This window comes from Netta rufina (assembly GCF_964035555.1).
Source record: "Netta rufina genome assembly, chromosome: W".
NCBI classification, from domain to species: Eukaryota; Metazoa; Chordata; class Aves; order Anseriformes; family Anatidae; genus Netta; species Netta rufina.
In genome coordinates, this window is record NC_140139.1 from 13,614,023 (window position 1) to 13,637,076 (window position 23,054).

Here is a 23,054-nt window from a genome sequence, read left to right on the forward strand (position 1 = left end):
TTGTTTTGTTTTAATACCCCATTTTAACCCCCCTTAAAGGATTAATCATCCATATTGTTTTACAACCTGTTGACCCCTGTCGATATTTGGGTTCCACTCAGGGTCTTTCTGAATTGGTACTAATTCTTCCACCTCTTCCTGTGGGCACCTCTGCCTTGCCTCCACGTGAGCTTTTTCCAGTTCTCCTTTTCTGTACAGTCAAAAAGGTGTTTAATAAAGCTCACATATCTCCCCAATTGGGGTTATGGGTAATCATGATGGTTTCTAACAGCTGTTACGTTACTGACGGATTATCCCTGTAGGGCCCAACAGACTGTTTCCAGTTTACCAAATCTGACCTGGTAAATGGAACGTGAACAAAACTAGGGTCTCCCTCTGGTCCTACTGTTGCAGGAGGAACAGCCGAAAACACGACAGCCTGACTTTTATAGCAAACTTAACAGGGGCAGATAGTGTCTCACACAAGATTATTGGTCAAAAGCACTCAGACAAACAACTGCAAGAAAACAACCCCCTTGTGATTAGCAGTCACGTAGACCTTGTCCTTGAAGCCAGCTGCTGGCAACAATATTTTTCTAAATTCCTCAATTGGGCAATGTGGGAACACTGTCATGGGAACTTCTCATAGTCGTCCTGGTAGCTTGGTCTGCTCAGCTGCAGCAAGCCATGGGATCTTTGCTGTTTCAAAAATCCCTCAACAGTCCTACCACCTGTTTTAGCCGAGTCTGGATGACTGTCGCCATCTGTCGTCGAGTATTACGCACTGCAGGGCTAAAGTTAGAATTGGGACCTAGAAGAGGCCTCTGGCGTTTCAGCTGAAGCTCTGGAGGTAAGGGAAACATCTGAGCCCCTTTCCATAGAGGAATAACATGGCGGTGGTGCTGAGGATACAAATAACAAAACCTCTTTCTGTTCTAAATCTGGATAAGTTGTCAGGGGTTTATCAATCCCCTTCCTCCCTTTTGTTTTGGCGCATGAACATAATACAGTCCTGCCACAATCCACATTCAGCCTGACTTTTCAGGCAATGACATAAAAGCACTGATATACACCAACTTATCCCATTTACTTCACGCCATCAAAGTAACATCAATTGCAATATTGTAATGTATTTCAAGGATTCATTCACTGGCCATTGTTCCCAATCATCTAATTTGTACTGAGGCTCTGATTACAATATTGCCTCATTTTACCCTTTGGAGTCACCACCAAATTTAGACCAGTTTTTAAGGATGCATCCCAAGGGGGAACAAGAGGGAATTTTGGACCGAACACATCCCATTTTCCCTTCAGTGGCTGCTCACATTTAACTTTGACTTTAACCAATCAGTCAACTAAGAGGGCTCACAGGTCTGTATCCCATTCTTGCTAAACCACAGCATCTGTGTGGGAGGCTGATGATCTTCTCTCCAAATATTCATGGGAAAGATATAAACTGTACTTACCAGTCCAGTGATTTCCCCCTTATCTCCAGACATTCAGTGAATTCCTTAAAGCATTGTGCCACTCACTGGCCCCAGACTTTTGGAGGGGTTGAGGGCAGACCTCCAATTGTAGTCCCAAAACTGTGAAAAAAAACAAGAAAACCTTGAAGAAAATAGGGAGGCCTGTAGCTTATGTAGTCTTTCTATAGCTTGTGAAGTCTCTTAGCTGAGAAAACGAGGAAAGAGAGAGACAGGTAGCCTTGAGCTAGCAGAAGCAAGGAAGATAAGGGATAAAAGGTAAAAAACAAAGAAAAAAGTAGCTCCACACTGACCTATAGTAACTTTTTGCTCATTAATGGTCATTAACATATTTAAACCACACCAATCTAAATGCTAATGTATGTTAATGTGGGATTTGGTGTTGCATCTCCCCCACCCCTGCTATTCCTCTGTAAAGCACAAACACAATGAAATCATCAGTGCACACTTGTTCTTTGTCATTCTTCCCCTCCAACAGCAATGTCGACAAGTTGGACTGGGCAATGCTACTTTTAGGGTCCAATCTAAGTTACCAAAACTGTTATCCCTAATAGGGAATACTATCCAGGGTACTGGACAACAGAGTACTGTCCAGGGATGGCTGAGGAGCGAGTTGAGAGTCTGTGGGTGAGAATTAAGGAGCAGGCTGGCATGGGGGATACTGTTGTGGGTGGCTGTTACAGGCCACCAGAACAGGATGAGGAAGTTGACGAGGCCTTCTACAGGCAGCTGATAGCAGCCTCGTAATTACAGGCCCTGGTTATCATGGGGGATTTTAACTACCCTGACATTTGCTGGAAAGCCTATTCAGCCAGCCATCTGCAGTCCAGCAGGTTCCTCGAGTGCACTGATGATAGATAGTTTCCTGATGCAAGTGGTAGATGTGCCAAGTAGGAGAGGAGTGCTGCTGGATCTTAGTCTCACTAACAAGGAGGGGCTGGTTGAAGCAGTGAAGGTTGAGGGCAGCCTTGGTTGCAGCGACCATGAGATGGTGGAGTTCAGGATCTCATGCAGCAGTGTGGTGCTTTTACCTTGCTAGGCAGCTGAACTTCACCACAACCGCTCTCTCACTCCCCCTCCTCAGAAGAGGAGGGGAAGAAGAAAAGGAAAGAAACAACTCACAGGTTGAGATAAGGATACATTAATTAAAGGGAAAAATATTATTAATTAAACAATTTAACTAAAGGGAGGTAAAGGAAAAAAGGAAAAAAAAAAAAAAAAACAACAAGCAAAGACTGTGTGGAAGTGCAGAGGAAATAAATTAGTCTCTACTTCCCACAAACGAGTGATGCTTGGCCAAGTCCTTGAAGCCGGGCCTCAATGCACATAGCCGTTGTTTGGGAGGACAGACATTTTCACAACGAGAGCCCACCCCTCCCCTCTTCTTCCTTTTTCCACCTTTTATTGCTGAGTGTGACATCATATGGTATGGAATATCCCTTTGGTTGATTTAGGTCAGCTGCCCTGGTGATGTTCCTTTCTCATTTTTTTGCCCACCCCCAGCCTGCTGACTCTGGGAGGGTTAGAGAGAGCCCTGATGCTGTGCCAGCATTGCTCAGCATAAAACAAAACATTGGTGTGATACCACTGCTGTTCTAGCTACAAGTGCAGAGCACAGCACTGTATGGGCTGCTGCAGGGAAAGTTAACATCCCAGCCAGACCCAGTACAGGCAGGAGCAGAATACCGAGCCGAATTGCAGCCTTAGACTTCAGTAGGGCCGACTTTGGCCTTTTCAAGCATTTGCTAGGGGAAATCCCATGAGACAAGGTACTTGAAGGAAAAGGGGTCCAAGATAGGTGTTAGCATTCAAGGACTGCTTCTTCCGAGCTCAAGATCAGAGCATCCCAACAGGTAGGAAGTCATGAAAGAGAGGCAGGAGACCTTCATGGTCTCCCAACAGGGAATTGTTGGGCAAACTCAAGTGGAAGAGGAGATTCTACAGATCATGGAAGGAGGGACTGGCCACTTGGGAGGAATATAAGGCTGTTGTCAGAAGACGTAGGGAGGCAACTGGGAAAGCTAAGGCCTCCATAGAATTAAACCTTGCAAGAGGAGTCAGGGACAACAGAAAGGGCTTCTTCAAATACACTGCAGATAAAACTAACACTAGAGGCAGTGTGGGCCCACTAATGAATGAGGTGGGTGCCCTGGTGACAGAAGATATAGAGAAGGCAGAGTTACTGAATGCTGCCTTTGTCTCTGTCTATAATGCCAGAGGCTCTCCTGAGGAGCCCCGTACCCCTGAGGCCCCAGAGGAAGTTGGGGTAAAGGAGGAGTTTGCCTTGGTTGATGAGGGCTGGGTTAAGGACCAATTAAGCAAGCTGGACATCCACAAGTCCATGGGTCCTGATGGGATGCATCCGTGGGTGCTGAGGGAGCTGGAGGAAGTCATTGCTAGACCACTCTCCATCATCTTTGGTAAGTCGTGGGGAATGGGAGAGGTGCCTGAGGACTGGAGGAAAGCAAATGTCACTCCAGTCTTCAAAAAGGGCAAGAAGGAGGACCCGGGTAACTATAGACCAGTCAGCTTCACCTCCATCCCTGGTAAGGTGATGGAACAACTTATCCTTGGTGCTGTTTCTAGGCATATCACATGATGTGATCTGTCTTGATTTCAGATAGCCTTTGACACCGTCTCCCACAGCATCCTCGCAGCTAAACTGAGGAAGTGTGGTCTGGACGATTGGGTAGTGAGTGGGTAGTGAGGTGGACAGTAAACTGGCTGAAGGGAAGAAGCCAGAGGGTTGCAGTCAATGAGATGGAGTTGAGTTGGAGTCCTGTATCTAGTGAAGTCCCTCGAGGGTTGGTACTGGGACCAGTGTTGTTTAATATATTCATTGATGACTTGGATGAGGGAATGGAATGCGCTGTCAGCAAGTTTGGGGGTTGGCCTGTTCTCCCACGTGCCTGGTGACAGGACGAGGGGGAATGGGCTTAAGTTGAGCCAGGGGAGTTTTAGGTTAGATGTTAGGAAGAATTTCTTCACTGAAAGGGTTGTTAGACATTGGAACAGGCTGCCCAGGGAAGTGGTGGAGTCACCATCCCTGGAAGTCTTCAAAAGACGTTTAGATGTAGAGCTTAGGGATATGGTTTAGTGGAGGGCTGTTAGCGTTAGGTTGGAGGTTGGACTCGATGACCTTGAGGTCTCTTCCAACCTAGAAATTCTGTGATTCTGTGAAGTTTGCTGATGACATTAAACTGCGAGGAGTGGCTGACATGCTGGAAGGCTGTGCTGCCATCCAGCGGGACCTAGATATGCTGGAGAGTTGGGCAAGGAGAAACTTAATGAAATATAACACGGGCAAGTGTAGAGTCTTGCATCTGGGCAAGAGCAACCCCAGGCACCAGTATAAGTTGGGGACCGCCCTGTTGGAGAGCAACGTAGGGGAGAGGGACCTGGGGGTCCTGGTGGACAGCAGGATGACCATGAGCCAGCACTGTGCCCTCGTGGCCAAGAAGGCCAATGGCATCCTGGAGTGTATTAGAAGGGTTGTGGTTAGTAGGTCAAGAGAGGTTCTCCTCCCCCTCTACTCTGCTCTGGTGAGACTTCATCTGGAATATTGCATCCAGTTCTGGGCCTCTTAGTTCAAGAAGGACAGGGAACTGCTTGACAGAGTACAGTGCAGAGCCACGAGGATGATTAAGTGAGTGGAGCATCTCCCTTACAAGGAAAGGCTGAGGGAGCTGGGTCTCTTTAGTTTGGAGCAGAGGAGACTGAGGGATGACCTTATTAACATTTATAAATATGTAAAGGGCAAGTGTCAGGAAGATGGAGTCAGGCTCTTCTCGGTGACATCTTAATGATAGGACAAGGGGCAGTGGGTGTAAGCTGGAACATAGGAGGTTCCGCTTAAATATGAGACAAAACTTTTTCACAGTGAGGGTGACAGAACACTGGAACAGGCTGCCCGGGGGCTTGTAGAGTCTTCTTCTCTGGAAAGTTTCAAAACCCACCTGGACGTGTTCCTGTGTGACATGGCATCACCAGCTGGGTAGATGAGGAGAGAGCAGTGGATGTCATCTACCTTGACTTTAGCAAGGCTTTCGATACTGTCTCCCATGACATCCTGATAGCAAAGCTGAGAAAGTGTGGGATAGAATAGTGGACAGTAAGGTGGGTTGAGAACTGGCTGACTGGCCGAGCTCAGAGGGTGGTGATCGGTGGTGCAGAGTCCAGGTGGAGACCTGTGACTAGCGGTGTTCCCCAGGGGTCAATGCTGGGTCCAGTCTTGTTCAACATCTTCATCGACGACCTTGATGAGGGAATAGTGTCTGCCCTCAGCAAGTACAATGATGACACAAAGCTGGGAGGAGTGGCCAACACGCCAGAAGGCTGTGCTGCCATTCAGCGAGACCTGTACAGGCTGGACAGATGGGTAGGAAGAAACCAAATGAGGTTTAATAAGAGCAAGTGTAGAGTCCTGCACCCGAGAAGGAACAACCACATGTATCAGTACAGGCTGGGGGATGACCTGCTGGAGAAGAGCTCTGCGGAGAAGGACCTGGGGGTCCTGGTGGACAACAGGTTGACCATGAGCCAGCAGTGTGCCCTGGTGGCCAAGAGGGCCAATGGGATCCTGGCGTGCATTAAAAGGAGTGTGGCCAGCAGGTTAAGGGAGGTGATCCTCCCCCTCTACTCTGCCCTGGTCAGGCCTTACCTGGAGTACTGTGTCCAGTTCTGGGCTCCCCAGTACAAAAAAGACAGGGATCTCCTGGAAAGAGTCCATCGGAGGGCCACAAAGATGATATGGGGCCTGGAGCATCTTCCTTATGAGGAAAGGCTGAGAGACCTGGGTCTGATCAGCCTGGAGAAAAGAAGACTGAGAGGGGATCTCATCAATGTGTATAAATACCTGAGGTGTGGGAGACAGAGGGATTTGGCCAACCTCTTTTCAGTGGATTGTGGAGACAGGACAAGGAGTAATGGCTACAAGATAGAGCACAGGAAGTTCCGCAGCAACACGCAAAAGAACTTCTTCACGGGGAGGGTGACAGAGCACTGGGACAGGCTGCCCAGGGAGGTTGTGGAGTCTCCTTCTCTGGAGATATTCAAGGCCCGTCTGGACACCTACCTGGGCAGCCTGCTCTAAGGAACCTGCTTTGGCAGGGGGGTTGGACCCGATGATCTTTCGAGGTCCCTTCCAACCCCTTCAATTCTGTGATTCTGTGATGATTTAGGTATTCCTGCTCTGGCAGGGGGATTGGACTAGATGATCTTTCAAGGTCCCTTCCTATCCCTAACGTTCTGTGATTCTGTGAATAGGTTCGTGCCCAGTGCACCTAGCCAATAAGCACACAGAATCGGAATCCATGCAAAGGTCTTTAATTCTGCACAGAATTAGGTGCTTAGCGAACTTTTGGAAAGCAAACACGCTCTCACCTAGAAACACAGTTATTTATACATAGCTGCTTGCAAGACTATTATTTCCCTTTACTGTTTCAGATTGGTTGTTCTGACCTGCCTAACTTATCTCTATGGGGCATATGTCTTATGAGATCAGAAGATTCTAGATTTGTGGGGAATGCTGTTGTCCCATTTCCATATTGGTGGGAATGTTCTTTAATATATTAATGACCCTTAATGAGTATAAAGATTATGGTGGGGTGGTTCCTTTTTGGTCACGTCCTCATTTTTCCTGTCCTCCTTATTTACTGTACCTTGAGACTTTAAAATAAGGAGGTGTTTTTTATTTTTTTGTTTGTTTGTTGTTTTTCCCATTGTATTTTCTCCTCCTGTCTTTTTGAGTAAGAGGAGAGAGCAGTCTGGTGGTGCTGAGCATCCCATTGGTGTTAAACCACTACTGCATACTGACCAGCAAATCTGTTTACACATCTGTCCTTTTTTATTCCTTTACCCCTCTATTTTCCCACACTTGTTCTTCCCTGAATCATCTAACCACCTTCCCTTTCCTGCTTCTGGTTTCTTCTCCAAACATTCTGTCGTGGTAATCATAGAATCATAGAATCATAGAATATCCTGAGTTGGAAGGGACCCTTAAGGATCAAGTCCAACTCTTGACACCGCACAGGTCTACCCAAAATATTTCATATTTGAGAATTCTTGCTAAGAAGTTTATACTAACAGAAGGAACATTCTTTTGGACCAAAAGCTAGCATTTTGATTGTTTCTATCTCCCACTTCTCAGCTAAGATAAAACCATGTGTGCCACTCCTACAGGCCCCACTATAACGTCAATTGTGACAGTTAACAAGATACTTAAGGAAACCATTCCTTCCATGCTTGGGTACTGCACTTTCTTGACATATAAATGATTGTCTGGTGTCCATTCTTCCCAAGAATGCACACCTGGCTTTGGTAACATTAGAATGATTTTCCTTACCTCTTTCCTTTCTTTGAAACAGTATATGTCATGTCTCTGCAAACACTGGATAGAGACCACAGGGACAGAGGGGGAGATGCTCCTCAAGCATTCTCTCACTATGATCATTCTCTCACTGTGATCACAGTTAATAAAGCTTCTGTCTGACCTGTCTTAAATTGTATTTGTGTTATTACGTGCTTGGAGTCCCGATACTCACCAACAATCCCATAATAAGTCCTGTACAATTCTGAACTGCTTTTCCCCTTCATCCGGTAATGTGTCCCACCCTCAGGTAGTGACACCCCTTAGTCCAAAAGATGATCTGGAGAGCTACACCTGCTGACTCATTGTGATGTGTTTCACACCTGGACAATGAGGCTGCAGGTCTCCTGCAACAGTCCTGGGAGGAGCACAAACAAGGTATTCTTGTTGCTCAGATTCTTTGATTTGGATTCCTGCTTGCCATTGTATCCCCGGTGCTCCTGTGGGATTGTGGAAATGGGCCTTTGGTGGGTTTGTTGTGCGCTAAAACATTTGGATTCGTTACCCAGTGTGCAATAAGCCAAATAATAATAAGCAAAGTTTACCATCGGACATTACTGTTCCTCTTCTTTTGCCAACTTGGCCCAATTCCCCTTGGCATGTTGATTACCCCATCCAAGTTCCTTATATTCCAGGATATTCTACACAATAGATAATGCTAGTTCTACATTCATACAATCCAGGTTACGGAACAGTGACTGGACCTAACAATAGTTGCCCTAGTAACAATTCCCCCCTTTGAGACTTATCTAACTCATATTATATGAGTCTCATCTTATTGCTTCCTAGGTCTATTAGTTTAGATCTTTACCCACAACTTTAGATCCAGAAACCAAGTCAGACATTGCCAGGCTTCAGAAAACCCATATGAAGCTATCAATTCAAAGTGGGTCTTCTGGCTCCAGGGATTCAAAAACGTTTCTCAGTTTCCTTAACTGCCTGGTTTCTCAACCAACAAAAGACTGCCATTGCTTTTAACCCCCTCATTTTCTAACTTAATGAAATATAACTTTAGCAAAAAGTATATCTATATATATATGCAGTCCATTAACTTTGGTGATTTTCAACTTTGAGGGCCCTGTTTTTTTTCAGTTTTCCATAGCTGTGGAGGAGCAGCTTTCACTTAGGTGTAATGAATCCATGAATCAGTCTCTCAGTGCTTCATAGCAGTATTTGTCATTAACAGCAGCGGGTATAGTCCTTTCCACTTTTCAGCTAGGAGGTCGTCCCTCCAGGTTCGCAGTTAAACGTGATCTCCAGGAGAAAAGTGTACAAAAGGAGTGAACCAGTGCATCCACCATAATCGGCACCCTTAATAGTACGCATCTGTGGATGAGACTCAAAGCTTTTGTTAAAGGCAAAATATAATCAGTAAGTGCTTGATTCCCAGTTACACGCATCTAATTGGATTTTCCAGTTAAATTTACAGCATATGTTTTTCCGTATAGTAATCCAAACAGGCTTACTTTTTCCCAAGCCCTTGGAGTTATCCAAGAAACCGTGTTTCTTGGCACAATTTCCTTATTTGTCCTTTCAGTGTTTGGTTCATTCTCTCTACTTGGCCACTAGATTGTGGCATCCATGGGGTACATAAGTCCCATTTTATATTCAATACTCTAGACATTTCTTTAGTAATCATTGCTACAAAATGTGGTTCCCTATCAGAAGACTGGCACTCCAAATCTCAGTATTATTTCTTTCAATAGACATTTCACTACTTCCCTAGCCTGATTGGTTCAACACAGGTATGTGATTCAGCACAGGCAGGCAGCAGGAACAACCACAGACTTGCAGCTAAAATACAAAGAGTAGATTTATTCTTGTTGCCTTGCCAACCGGGGGATCCCTGAAGCAACACCCAAGCAGAGGCACATGAGCAGAGGCTCACAAACGGGGACACAGGAACTGCTAAACAGGGTCCATGCTAGGAGATCACCAGCCTGCTAGTTTCGCCTGTTTTTATCAAGGGTTCATACAGGTGCAGTTTTTACCACTGTGCTGTGATACTCACTGTGCTTCTTTGATCTTCTCTGTACCAAGGCCAGGAGCACAAACGCATCCAATAGGGTGCCCCGAGTCCACCAAACACCTATGTTATCTATGCACAGATGTGCTACTTGCCAAACACACAGAGCACAAACAGCATCAGTCATAATTTATATGTTTTCTACATTGCTGCTCTCCAGACTTTACGTATTCCCAGCTGCAAGGTCACTTGAGCCTATTTACAATCCTCTGTGCCAGTCTTCCTTTCTGATCCCATCCTCCTTGCCAATCTTCCATTTTTAACCCATTCTTCCCAATAACGGGAAAACTTCTGGCCAAACAGAAAATATAATTCAAGTAATTCCCTTTTTTTACCTCTCTAGGAGCAGGTTTTACCTGTATTTTATGATTGTTTTTAAGGCACAACTCATACTTTTGAGTTATACTTTCTGCAATCAGTAACATCTTAGTTCCAATAGCATATCTTTTGACACTCTCTACCAGAGCCTCAGCTCCCATATGGGTTTCTGGATAGACCTGAGTCATAAGTTGTCTCGTTCTTTCTGGTGTAACAATGCATTGTCCATGGGCACTTATCTACCATCCATTTGAGTCTTTCACACATTTTAATAGCTCAGCCAGCTTGACTTCCTTTTCTGTATATTCAGGAACTGTTATCAGTATTTTTCTAATGGGTAGCAGGAGATTTTATAGTCATCTCATGTCATGTCCCGTTGTTGTTCCCCCCCCCATGGCTGCTCGTTTGGCAGCTTCATCTACCTTTCAGTTTCCCTTAATAATATCTGAGTTGACACTTTGATGAGCTTTGCAGTGTATTCTGACCACCACTTTAGGTTTCTGAACTGCCTCAAGTAGGTGTTTGTTGAGGATTTTTTGAAACAGCAAGGAGGCCATGACTTGCTGCAGCTAAGCAAACCAAGCCACCAGGACGACTACGAGGAGTTGCCATAATAATGTTCCCTTATTGCCCAATTGAGGAATTAAAAATGTTGTTGCCAGCAGCTGGCTTCAAGCACGGGATCTATGTGACTGCTAATCACAAGGGGGTTGTTTTCTTGCAGGTGGGGTTGTTTTCTTGCAGTTGTTTGTCTGAGTGCTTTCGACCAATAATCTTGTGTGAGACTCTATCCGCCCCTGCTAAATTTGCTATAAAAGTCAGGCTATTTGGGTAATAAAGAGAGAGCATGATCTGACCATATTGGTATGTGTCATGACTTCGGCCGTTCTTCCTGCAACAGGTGTTCAAGACCAGGTTGGACAAGGCCCTGGGCAACCTGATCTAGTGGGTGGCATCCCCATGGCAGGGGGGCTGGAACTAGATGACCTTTAAGGTCCCTTCCAACCAAAGCCATTCTATGATCTGTGATCTATGATCAGTGCATTACTGGCATTACTGGTAACTTCTTTTTCTTCTTGCATGTCATGATAAAATGTCTGTTCTGTTTGGCTATGTGTCCACTTGTATTGCTTCTGTAGTGGTGAGAGATTTGGAAAGCAGAATCTAGTGAAGTGAAATTCTGAGCTAAAGGGGAAAGGGATTGTAACAAAAGACTCTCCATAAAATCTTATTGTCCTTTATGATGACCACTACTTTCTAAAAATAAACCAGCATTGAAGATTTGGCAACCACTCTCAGAGAGATTAGGTCTTGCAATAAATACATTCTAGGACATCCTCCTTGCCCCCCTCCCCGCCAAGGGTCAAAAAGGTATTTGTGCTTTCAATTAAATGTCTTTTATGCCCACAGTCTTTTGAGAACCATTGTGAACAACTTGAATGTATGCATGAAGAGAACAGTTTAAGAACCTGGTTTTGCATCTGTTGTGGTTTAACCTGGCCAGCAGCTAAGCACTACACAGCTGTTCGCTCACCCTCCCCTCTCCCTCTCTGGGATGGGAGAGAAAATCAGAAAGAAATGAAAGCCTGTGGGTTCAGATAAAGACAGTTTATTAGGGCAGAAAAAAAAGGAAAATAATAATAATAATAATGATAATAGTACTACTAGTACTAATGTGTACAAAACAAGTGATGTACAATGCAATTGCTCACCACCCCCTGAACAAAGCCCAGCCTATCCCTGAGCAGCCGGTCCCCCCACCCCGACCAGACACCAGTGTGTTATCAACATTATTCTCATCCTAAATCCAAAATGCAGCACCCTACCAGCTACTAGGAGGAAAATTAACTCTATCCTAGCTGAAACCAGGACAATATCCATCTCTTATTCCATATCATTTATGTCATATTCAGTTTACACCCTTTCCAGTACGTTCCAATTAATCACCACTTTTCATATATGTATATACAATGTCCACTGAGTTTGTGTAGTCCGTGACTGACTTCGGGCGCCATCTGTCACAGCAGTTTTTTAGGGCAGAAGAGATGGTGTGTGATGTTGGATTATCTCCAGTTAAAGCCTGTTCTCGTTCCATCACACCGCCGTGCTTATCCAATTCTATCAAAATTCATTCATCATCACCTACGTGGCTGTTACTGTGATACCATTAATAGGACACTGACATATAGCAATCATGGTAGTGATGACATACAGTATTTGATAATAATTAACTAATACAATTCAACTCATGGACTATTCTCACACAGTATTAAATCCCCTTGAGGTACACACTGAACCTCTCCATTCCTTTGCATTACCTACCAAGTGCATCCTGGTTTTTGAGCAAAAGCAATCCCATGAATGGGTTTGCCTTTTCCTGAGGCAGGAATAGCCCAGACTGTCTTCCCCAGCATGTTTTTTATGTGCACTACAGGGACTTTGTCCCCTTCTACAGTACATAACAGGTTTGATTGGGCAGGTCCAGCTCGGTTGGCAGAACCCCTAGTGTTGCTGCCAGTTGCTCTGCTTCCATTGTTGTAACCACCCTCACGGGGCATTTGCTACCATCCATGAATCGGTGTAGAGATAGAGAACTGGTCACTTTTCTCATTCAGCAATATCTAAAGCCAGCTGGATGGCTTTCACTTCTGCAAACTGAATCGATTCACCTTCTCCCTCAGCAGCTTCTGCAGCTTGATGTTGCAGAACAGAATGAGAAGCTGAGAAGTCCTTGGCTTAGTGTAAGCACTGCTCTGCAAGAATTAAAACATCAGTGCGATATCAACATTATTCTCATCCTAAATCCAAAACACAGCGCCATACCAACTACTAGGAGGAAAATGAACTGTATCCTAGCTGAAACCAGGACAGCATCACAGCCAGGGTTCCTCTAAAAAGACAAAGCTTGCTCCTGGGAGAGTTGAAGATGGCAAAAAGGTTTACCTGAAGTATTGCAGTCTTGACTGATTAGGGAAGAGAGTTATGTCAGGACTGTAAGTGCCATCTGTTTCTCCCAGAGAAGCAGAGAGTAAAATTCCTCAAAAGTGTTGAATTCTACTATCAAAGTGATGCTTTACAGAGTACTTAAGACCTAACATATTGTGTGGAATGGATTTCTCCTTTCTGGCTTATTAACCTGTCATCTATCAAACTTTAAGACTGTCCTGCAAAACTTGTAAAGGACTTTTTAAGGCATGCTTCTCTCAGGTGCATGCGAAGTCATTGAGAGGAAAAATAAAAATAATAAATGAAAGTCGCTGTGGCAGTAAGGTTCCCTTAACTTTAAGTGTGTGTTTAGTTTTAAGGTAAAACTAAACAAAACAAAAACTGTAATGACATCTCCCAAAATACTTGGTAGGAATAAGGAGTTTCTCTCCTCTGCCAAACCCCTACTCTCATGCTACCTCAGTGGATGGTCTCAGTGGTGATACTTTAATGAATATTCATATCTGATTTCATTCTCCTTCCCACACTTCTCTGGTGAGATGAATGAGAAGTTGCTTTGAGGATTCAAAGAGCACTAAATGAACTTAATTTTACATGCAGGTACATACAAGCAATTAGTAATCCTGTGTAACCAGACCTACTCTCTGTGCTGGAACTGACATATAAAGAGAAGTTTTAAAGCTGAAGGGATTGCAGATGGGATTTGAAAATTTTACTTTTGGTTTCTGTGGTATTATTAAAAGCAAAATTATAAAGTGGGTCTTGAAAAGGTGCTAAAATTAACAATTTCATTTGAACACATTTACTACTTTAAACTCGTGGCCATCTAGATACAGGATTAGAGTATGATATTTAAAGTATAAGAATCCTTGTTAAGTGATCAACTTTGAGTGATGTGGTTTGTAATTTGTTTAAAGTTGGTTTTTTTTTGTGTGTTTTTTTCCCCCCTCACTTTGTTGTTTCAGATTTGTCCAATATGTGCAGCGTTACCTGGAGGGGATCCTAATCATGTCACAGATGACTTTGCAGCTCATCTTACACTGGAACACAGAGCTCCTAGAGATTTAATATCCTTTCTTAAGTTGAGGGAAAAGGATTAGATTGTTCCATATGATAGCTGTAACTACTTGTTTTGACTTTTGTAGTCAAGCTACATCTGTTTTGCTTATTTTTTAGAATTGGTATTTGGTTGTTGGGGATCTGCATGTCTGAAAATACATATATATATAATCAGATTGTGAATGGGCTTTAGGTGTAGCTAGCCAATGTTGGTGTGTGTTTGTTTTTGTTTTATTCCTGATAGCCAAGCCTTTAAAAGATGTTTCTGACACTAATCTGCTTCTTTCTGCACTGCAGCTTTTACCCTCATTGGTCTTTAGTTCTGATGCCATTTTTGTGTATGTGAAAGTAATACAAATGCAGTAGTATATTATAGATAATTATGTGATTGAAAGCAGTAAAACACAAAAGTGAAAGGTAATGCAATAATTAATGTGTGCTCTTGGTAAGAACAACAATAAAAATTTGTAGATTATTTTGAGTATTTATTTCCTAATTTTGATGTTAAAATCATAGAATCATAGAATATCCTGAGTTGGAAGGGATGCATAAGGAGTCCAACTCCTGGCACCACACAGGTCTACCCAAAAATTCAGACCATATGACTAAGACTACAGTCCAAATGCTTCTTAAACTCTGACAGGATTGGTGCTGTGACAATGTCCCTGGGGAGCCTGTTCCAGTGCGTGACAACCCTCTCAATGAAGAATCTCTTCCTGATATCCAGCCTGAACATCCCCTGATGCAGCTTGACTCCATTCCCTTGAGTCCTATCACTGGTCACCAGAGAGAATAGATTGGAGCCTGCCCTTCCGCTCCCCCTTGTGAGGAAGTTGTAGACCGCGATGAGGTCTCCCCCTAGCCTCCTCTTCTCCAGCCTGAATAGGCCAAGTGACTTCAGCCGCTCCTCATATGTCTTCCCCTCTAGGCCCTTCACCATCTTTGTAGCTTTTCTCTGGACACTCTCCAACAGTTTCACATCCTTTTTGTACTGTGGTGCCCAGAACTGCACACAGTACTCGAGGTGAGGCTGCACCAGCACAGAGTAGAGCAGGACAATCACTTCCCTCGACCGACTAGCAATGCCATGCTTGATGCACCCCAGGATACAGTTGGCCCTCCTGGCTGCCAGGGCACTGCTTGCTCATATTCAGCTTGCTATCAACCACAACCCTCAGATCCCTCTCTGCGGGGCTGCTTTCTAGCGTCTCGTCGCCCAGCCTGTACATATAGCCAGGGTTGCCCCATCCCAGGTGCAGGACCTGGCACTTGCTCCTGTTAAACTTCATGCGGTTGGTGATTGCTCAGCTCTCCAATCTGTCCAGACCTCTCTTCAAGGCCTTTCCAACCTCAACAGAGTCTACAACTCCTCCAAGTTTAGTTTTGTCAGCAAATTTGCTCAAAACACCTTCTAGTCCTACATCCAAAACGTTTATAAAGACATTGAAGAGGAATGGCCCTAAAATGGAGCCCTAGGGGACCCCACTAGTGACCTTCCGCCAGTCTGATGTGGCGCCATTTACTACAACCCTTTGAGCCCTGTCCGTCAGCCAGTTGCTCACCCATCGGATGATGTTTTTGTTTAGTTGCATGCTGGACATTTTGTCCAGTAGGATCATATGAGAAATTGTGTCAAAAGCTTTACTGAAATACAAACAGATCAGAACAGCTGGTTTCCCTTGATCAGCTAGATGGGTGTTCTTATCATAAAAGGAAATCAAGTTAGTCAAACAGGACCTACCCCTCGTGAACCCATGTTGGCTGGGACCAATGACTGCATTGTCCCCCAGGTGCGCTTCTTGTTAAGATTATCTAGGGATAATCTTCTCCATAATTTTACCAGGCACTGACATGAGACTGACAGGCCTGTAGTTACCAGGGTCTTCTTTCTTGCCCTTCTTGAAAATTGGCAAAAAACATTTGCCACCTTCCAGTCTACTGGGACGTCTCCAGATTCCCAAGATTGTTGAAAAATAATTGAGAGAGGTCCCGCAGTGATGTCAGCCAGCTCTCTGAGCACCCTGGGATGAATCCCATCGGGACCCATGGACTTGTATGGATCCAGGTAGAGCAGCAAATCCCGCACACGTTCAAGGTTGAAGAAGAAGATCCCTAGTCAGCCAAGCCGGCCTTCTGCTCCGCCTGCTTGACTTCCAGTAGTTTGGAATTGCCTGATCCTGTGCTTTTAGGAGGCAGTGCTTAAAGACTGACCAGCACTGATGGACGCCAATGCCTTCAAAAGCAGCTTCCCAGGGGACCTTGCTAACTAGTTTCCCGAGCAGCAAATCCTTATGTCTATTGAGAAATGTGCTCTGATTAACATGCATCATCAGCTTAAAGTACCTAGTATAAAACTTTGATCCAGAAGGCAGAAAATCCATCCTGACATTTTTTAAACATGATAAAAAGCCTGAAAAAGATTAATTTGCTGTTAGCAGCACTGGGTACCTTGGGTTCAGATCTATAGGTCTGACTGGCACTGTAGCTGTGGTTGCATTACACTTAAAAAGTTGAATCATTATTCACCTAGTAAATGTTTTTGCTGTTTAATACTTGATAACAAATGTCTTTCCTTAACTGCTTGTTTATGATGAATCTAGTGGTGTTCGACATGTACGTAGAATGTTTCACCCAGGCCGGGGTTTGGGAGGCCCTCGTGCACGTAGATCAAACATGCACTTTACTAGCAGTTCCACTGGTGGGCTTTCATCTTCTCAAAGTTCATATTCTACAAGCAATAGAGAAGCCATGGATCCTATAGCTGGTAAGAGTTGTAACCACTGATTTTAGCCCAGTTTCCTTCTTAAATAGACTTTTAAATAAAATCCAAGATGATAATAGTTGCTTTGTTTTTCTGTGTTTTGAAGTTGAAAGTGTATATATGTTTCCCACTGTCATCGTACTTGATGGATGTTTACTGATGAACAGTATCCTTGATTGGATTGTCTACCTGGAACTTCTGAAGCAAAAACCACTGCCCCTTTAGCTTGTGCTTTTAAATTCAGAGACTTCTAGGCTCATTCCCATGACTGACCTGTTCACAGGTGGTATAAAAGAATGGTTGAGGTTGGAAAGGACATCTCAACATAATTTAGTCCAACCCCCTGCTCAAATAAGGTCAGCTATATCAGGTTGCCAAGGACTGTGCCCAGTTTGGTACTGAATATCTTCGTGGATGGAGACACCACAACCTCTCTGGACAACCTGTTATGGTATTTGACCACCCTCACAGTAGAAAAGTGTTTTGTTGTTTTCAGATGGATTTAATTTGTTTTAATTTTGACTCTTGTTCTGTCAGTGAACACTACTGAAAAGAATCTGTCTCCCTCTTCTTCATTCCCTCCCATCAGATATTTATAGAATCATAAAGTGGTTTGGGTTTGAAAGGACCTTAAAGATCATTTAGTCCAACTCCTCTGCCATGGGCAGGGACACCTCCCACTAGATCAGGTTGCCCAAAGTCCCATCCAACCTGACCTTGAACATTTCTGGGAAGGGGCATCCACAACCTCTCTGGGCAACAAGTTCCAGTGCTTCACTACCCTTAGAGTAAAGAATTTCTTCCTTATATCTAATCTAAACCTACCCTTTTTTAGTTTTATGCCATTACTCCTTGTCCTATCCCTACACTCCCTGGTAAAAAGTCTTTCTTCATCTTTCTTATAAAGCCCCCTTTAAGTATTGGAAGGCTGCAATAAGGTCTCCCTATAGCCTTCTCTTCTCCAAACTAAACAACCCCAGCTCTCTCAGCCTTTCTTCATAGGAGAGGTGTTCCAGTCCTCTGATCATCGTGTCCCTCCTCTGGACCCACTCAAACAGGCCTATGTCCTTCTTATATTGGGTGCCCCAGAGCTTGTTGAGTGTACTCCAGGTGGGGTCTCACAAAAGCGGAGTAGAGGGGGAGAATCACCTTCCTCAACCTACTGACCATGCTTCTTTTGATGTAGCCCAGGATACAGTTGGCTTTCTGGGATGCAAGCGCACATTGCTGGCTCATGTTGAGCTTCTCATCAAACAACACCCCCAGGTCTTTCTCCTCAGAGCTGCTGTCAGTCCATTCTCCACCCAGCCGGTATTTGCTTGAGATTGCCTTGACCCAGGTGCAGGACCTTGCACTTGGTCTTGTTGAACTTCATGAGGTTCTCATGGGCCCACTTCTCAAGCCTGTCAAGGTCTCTCTATGATGGCATTCCTTCCTATTTAAGTGTCATCTGTACCACACAGCTTGGTGTCTGCAAACCTGCTGAGGGTACACTTGATCCAACTGTCCGTGTCATTAATAAAGTTGTTAGCCAGTACCAGTCCCAATACAGACCCCTGAGGGACACCACTCATCACAGGTCTCCATCTGGACATTGAGCTGTTGACTGCAACTCTTAGAATGCAAATATCCAGCCAGTTCCTTATCCACCAAGCGGTCCATCCATCAAATGTATGTCTCTCCATTTTAGAGACAAGGATGTTGTACAGGATGGTATCAAATGCTTTGCACAAGTCCAGGTAGATGACATCAATTGCTTTTTCCTTGTCCACTGATATAGTCACTCCATCACAGAATGCTGCTAGATTGGTCAGGCACAAATTGCTCTTGGTGAAGCCTTTTTGGATGTCTTGAATCACCTTCCTGTCTTCCATATATCTTAACATAGCTTTCAGGAGGGAGGATCTTTTACATGATCTTTCCAGGCACAGAGATGAGGCTGAGTGATTGGTCAGTAGTCCCCAGGGTCCTCCTTTCTACCCATTTTAAAAATGTTTGTGATATTTCCCTTTTTCCAGTCACTGAGGACTTTGCTTGACTGCCATGACTTTTCAAATGTGATGGAGAGTGATTTGGCAACTACATCAGCCAGTTCCCTCTGGACCCTGGGATGCATCTCATCAGGCCTCATAGACTTATTTATGTTCAGGTTGTTCAGGTGGTCTCAAACCCAATCTTCACTCATACTGGGAGAGACTTCATTACCCTAGCCTTGAGGTTCAGGGACTTCAGAGATGTGGGAAGAGTAGATTGCCAGTGAAGACTGAGGTTAAAAAAATAACTGTTGAGTACCTCAGCCTTCTCCATGTCTATTGTCACCAGTTCTGCCATCTAATTTATCAGGGGGGTACATTCTCTTTAGTCTTCCTTTTCTGGCTAATTTACCTGTAGAATCCCTTCTTATTATTCTTTGCATCCCTTGCCAACAAGGTCAGCTCCAGCTGTGCCTTGGCATTCCTGATCCCATCCCTACACATTCGGGCAGCATCCCTATACTCTTCCCAGGCCACATGTCCCTGCTTCAACCAGCAGGTCCTTACTCAGCCATGCTGGTCTCCTGCTTTCCCTGCCTGATTTCTTACATGTGGGAATGGAGGGCTCTTGTGCTCTATGAAAAGTGTCCTTAAAGAGCTGCCAGCTCTGAACAGTTATACACATCGATAAGATTTCCCACTTTAGCCTTCTCTTTTCCAGGCTGAAGAGTCCCAGGTCTCTTCACCTCTCTTCATATACATGTATGAATATATTTTTAAATGTAGTTGTTTCTAACCACTATTACCTACTTCAACTTTAATTTGCTGTATGCACAGAGATGTTTATGGAGGAAATTAAGAATCTTTATTTTTTTTTAGCACAAACTAAGTGTGTACTTGGGTTCATTGAGATGAAATTAGCTCAATTAGAATATTACTGATAGACATTAAAAAATGTAAACAGCACATCAGATTAAAGTTTGAATGTTAGGCTTGCTGATTTTTAGGAGGTCTTTTAAGTCTTTTTAAATTCTTAATTAATTGTATTTTTGTAAGTATTTTGTGTCATATTTTGGATAATTTTAGGAGAATTTTGAAGGGCAAGATGTCTCATTTTTAACTTCCAACAATCGTGCAGACATGTTTTTAAGATTTACAGATATAATCTGTAAGTATGTGTTGAGTTTTGTAATTTTCAAGAATAATTTCTCTATAAAGATTTTTTTAAATGACCAAGAAGTTGGTTTATAAAAGTTCTATAATTTCTTCTAATACAAAATCTTAATGGCATCAATATTACACTGTTATGGGGAAAGATGATAAGTGTCAGGAAAACTTAAGAACTTCCTGCTGTTATCTGCCTTTATTTTAGTTGCTGGAAGGGCATGAATGTTTAAATTGGAGCTTCTCATTGTTGTTGGGCTGTGATTCCTTGAAAGGCAGTGAGACAATTTAAGAACACATCACTCTAGAAAGAGGAAGCTGCAGCTCTACCCTCCCTCTTTCTATAAGCATAGTCCCCTTGCCTCTGTTGTGCTGGCTTGAGTATTCTTCAGGCCCTCTGTGAGCTGATTTAACTCATTGAAATGGCAGAAAAAAAGTAGTAGAATAATTTAGATTAGAATGGACCTCTGCAGGTTGTCTAGTTACAACCCCTGCTCAAAGCAGAGATCAGGTTGCTCAAGGCCTCTTTCAGTTGAGTTTTGAATGCATCCAAGGACAAAGATCCCACAACCTCTCTGGGCAACATGTTCTAGTATTTAACAACCTTCATGTTTAAACAACCCTTTAGATGTAATAGGAATTTCCCATGTTTCCTTCTCTGACTCTTGTCCTATTGCTGTATACCTCCGAGAAGAGTTTGGTTTGGTCTTCTCCATATCTTCAATTGGTAGTTTCAGAGTAATTTCAGACAGAAATAAGATTTCTTCAAAAGTAGTCTATTCCAATCTGAACAAACCCAGTTCTCCCCACTCTTTCCTCATGTCCTGTGTGTTTCAGCTTCCTGATCATCTTGGTGGCCCTTCACTGGACTTGCTCCATTATGTCCATGTGTCTCTTGTCCTGGGGAACCTAAACTGAACACAGCACTCTGGATGTGGCCTTGACAGTGCCAAATAGAGGGGAAGAATCGCTTCCTGGGACCTGCTGGCTGCACTCCTACTAAAAATATTGCAGCAAAAGAGGAAAAAAAGTTTTCTTTTGTCTTAGTGAGTTAAGTTAAGTCATGTGTTCGAAAAGCACTAGAGTTCATGCAAGAAGGGAGGATGTTTGTGTGTCCTGGAGTGCAATACTTATTACTGTTACAGTGGATGTTAGTGCAGCTCAGTTAAATGTGAAGTGACTGCCTTGGTTTCAGCCTCACAAGGCCTTCCCATTTAGGAGCATAAAAGGTGTAATAAAATGGCATTCCTTTGAGTCTTGTCTTTTTTTTTTTGGGGGGGGGGGTTGGAACTTATTTATTTATTTACTTATTTATTTGCATTTTGAGAATGTAGTGCCATCTGATTGGGTGTCTATCTCATACCAAGCCTGTGTCTCAAGCTCAGATCTGCTACTGCCATCTGATTGGGTGTCTATTTCATACCAAGCCTGTGTCTCAAGCTCAGATCTGCTACCAGGGTACAGTTAGGCTATACTCAAAGTGATTTTTTTCAAAGTGAGGATAAGTACAGCAGTCTTGATTGACAGCGTTATTAGTCTTCCCTTTTTACTGGGGTAATAATTAGCACATACTACCAGAAGTTAGAACTTGTGCTTGTAACAGATCTCTAAACATTATTTATTTTTCTCTTTGTTGTAGTTGTCAGTAATTAATGAAATAAAATATTATTGGTAGCTAATCTTGATATGATTAGCTGTGCTGATTAAAAGTGACTTGAGCATTCCAAGAGTTCCTGATGAAAGAGCAACTGCATTGGGCTTTATTCCCCTAAGAAATGCCTAGTTTCAAAGGTTTATATCTTGAAAGTAAGATGGAAGAAAAATTTTTATGACCTATAATAACGACTTGTATGAGGGTTGGGTAGATGGAGAACAAATTAATCTTCTGTCCTCCTTGCATCAAACACATCAAAGTAGTACTCACAAATTTGTTTGGAATATAATCTGTAGTAAATGCAACTGTACTGAGTTTACTGTAGTAAACTGAGCAATAACTTATTATTAACATTTATTTTAGGAAATGCTTAGCATGGACAGAATTTGTCGGTCTTGAACTTTGGAAGAAAGCAATTCATGCCATATTTTATTTATTTATAATTGTTATAATTTCTTTATTTCCAGCAGAGGTCACACACAAAAAAACACCGCTGAACTATATATTTTCTAGAAATGTCTGAAAAGAGTCTCTGATTTTTCTGTCTTTCTGCAACACAGCTACCCTCTGGAATATGTATTAAAGGTGGATTTGGGGGGGAGAATAAAACCACCAACTGAAGTGAAAATTGAAATGGTTTCTTAGTAACTACTTTGACTCGAAGATAACATTTTAGAAAATTGTTGCACAGGATATTGCTTATAGGACATTTCTCATAGGTTGACTCTTATTGGTTTAAAAAGCTTTAAGCTTTGAATCTTTTATGCACAGTTCTTTACTCTAGATGAGTCTTAATCTTCCTTGCCCTATGGGTTTTGAGATATGGGATGCTTGTAATGGATAGCCCATGAAGCTTTCCAAATCAATATTTGTTCATTAATTTCATTGATGAAAGGTTTTAGAAAGCAAAATAATTGATATACTGGTATTCAGGACATATTTATGTTGTTGCATGGTATGTATTCAAGCAGATTTCACCGTAGAAACTTTTCTCTCTTCTGGCAGAGCTTTTATCTCAGTTATCAGGCGTGAGACGTTCTGCAGGGCAGCTCAATTCTTCTGGCCCTTCTGCTTCTCAGTTACAGCAGCTGCAGATGCAACTGCAGTTGGAGCGACAGCATGCTCAAGCAGCAAGACAACAACTGGAGACTGCACGCAATGCAACTAGACGCACTAATACAAGCAGCATCCCCACCACTCTTACACAATCTGTAGCAGCAACCAATACATCTAACACAGAAAACATTCAACAGACTATCCAGAATTCCCAGTTTCTTCTTACAAGGTAATTTATTCTAGGGGTTTAACTCTTCTACCATTTCT

General features: G+C 43.3%; 1 protein-coding gene across 2 annotated transcripts in view; it reads left to right on the top strand.

Moving 5' to 3' along the window:
• The window catches only part of LOC311220791 (E3 ubiquitin-protein ligase KCMF1-like), a 132,691-nt gene that overhangs the window by 105,348 nt on the left and 4,289 nt on the right, over positions 1 to 23,054 (top strand). For both annotated transcript variants that reach the window (XM_084304378.1, XM_084304379.1), the window contains exons 4-6: positions 14,086 to 14,187; positions 16,769 to 16,943; positions 22,737 to 23,016. In XM_084304378.1, coding sequence (XP_084160504.1) covers positions 14,086 to 14,187; positions 16,769 to 16,943; positions 22,737 to 23,016 — 557 coding nt within the window. The remainder of the gene's footprint in view (positions 1 to 14,085; positions 14,188 to 16,768; positions 16,944 to 22,736; positions 23,017 to 23,054) is intronic.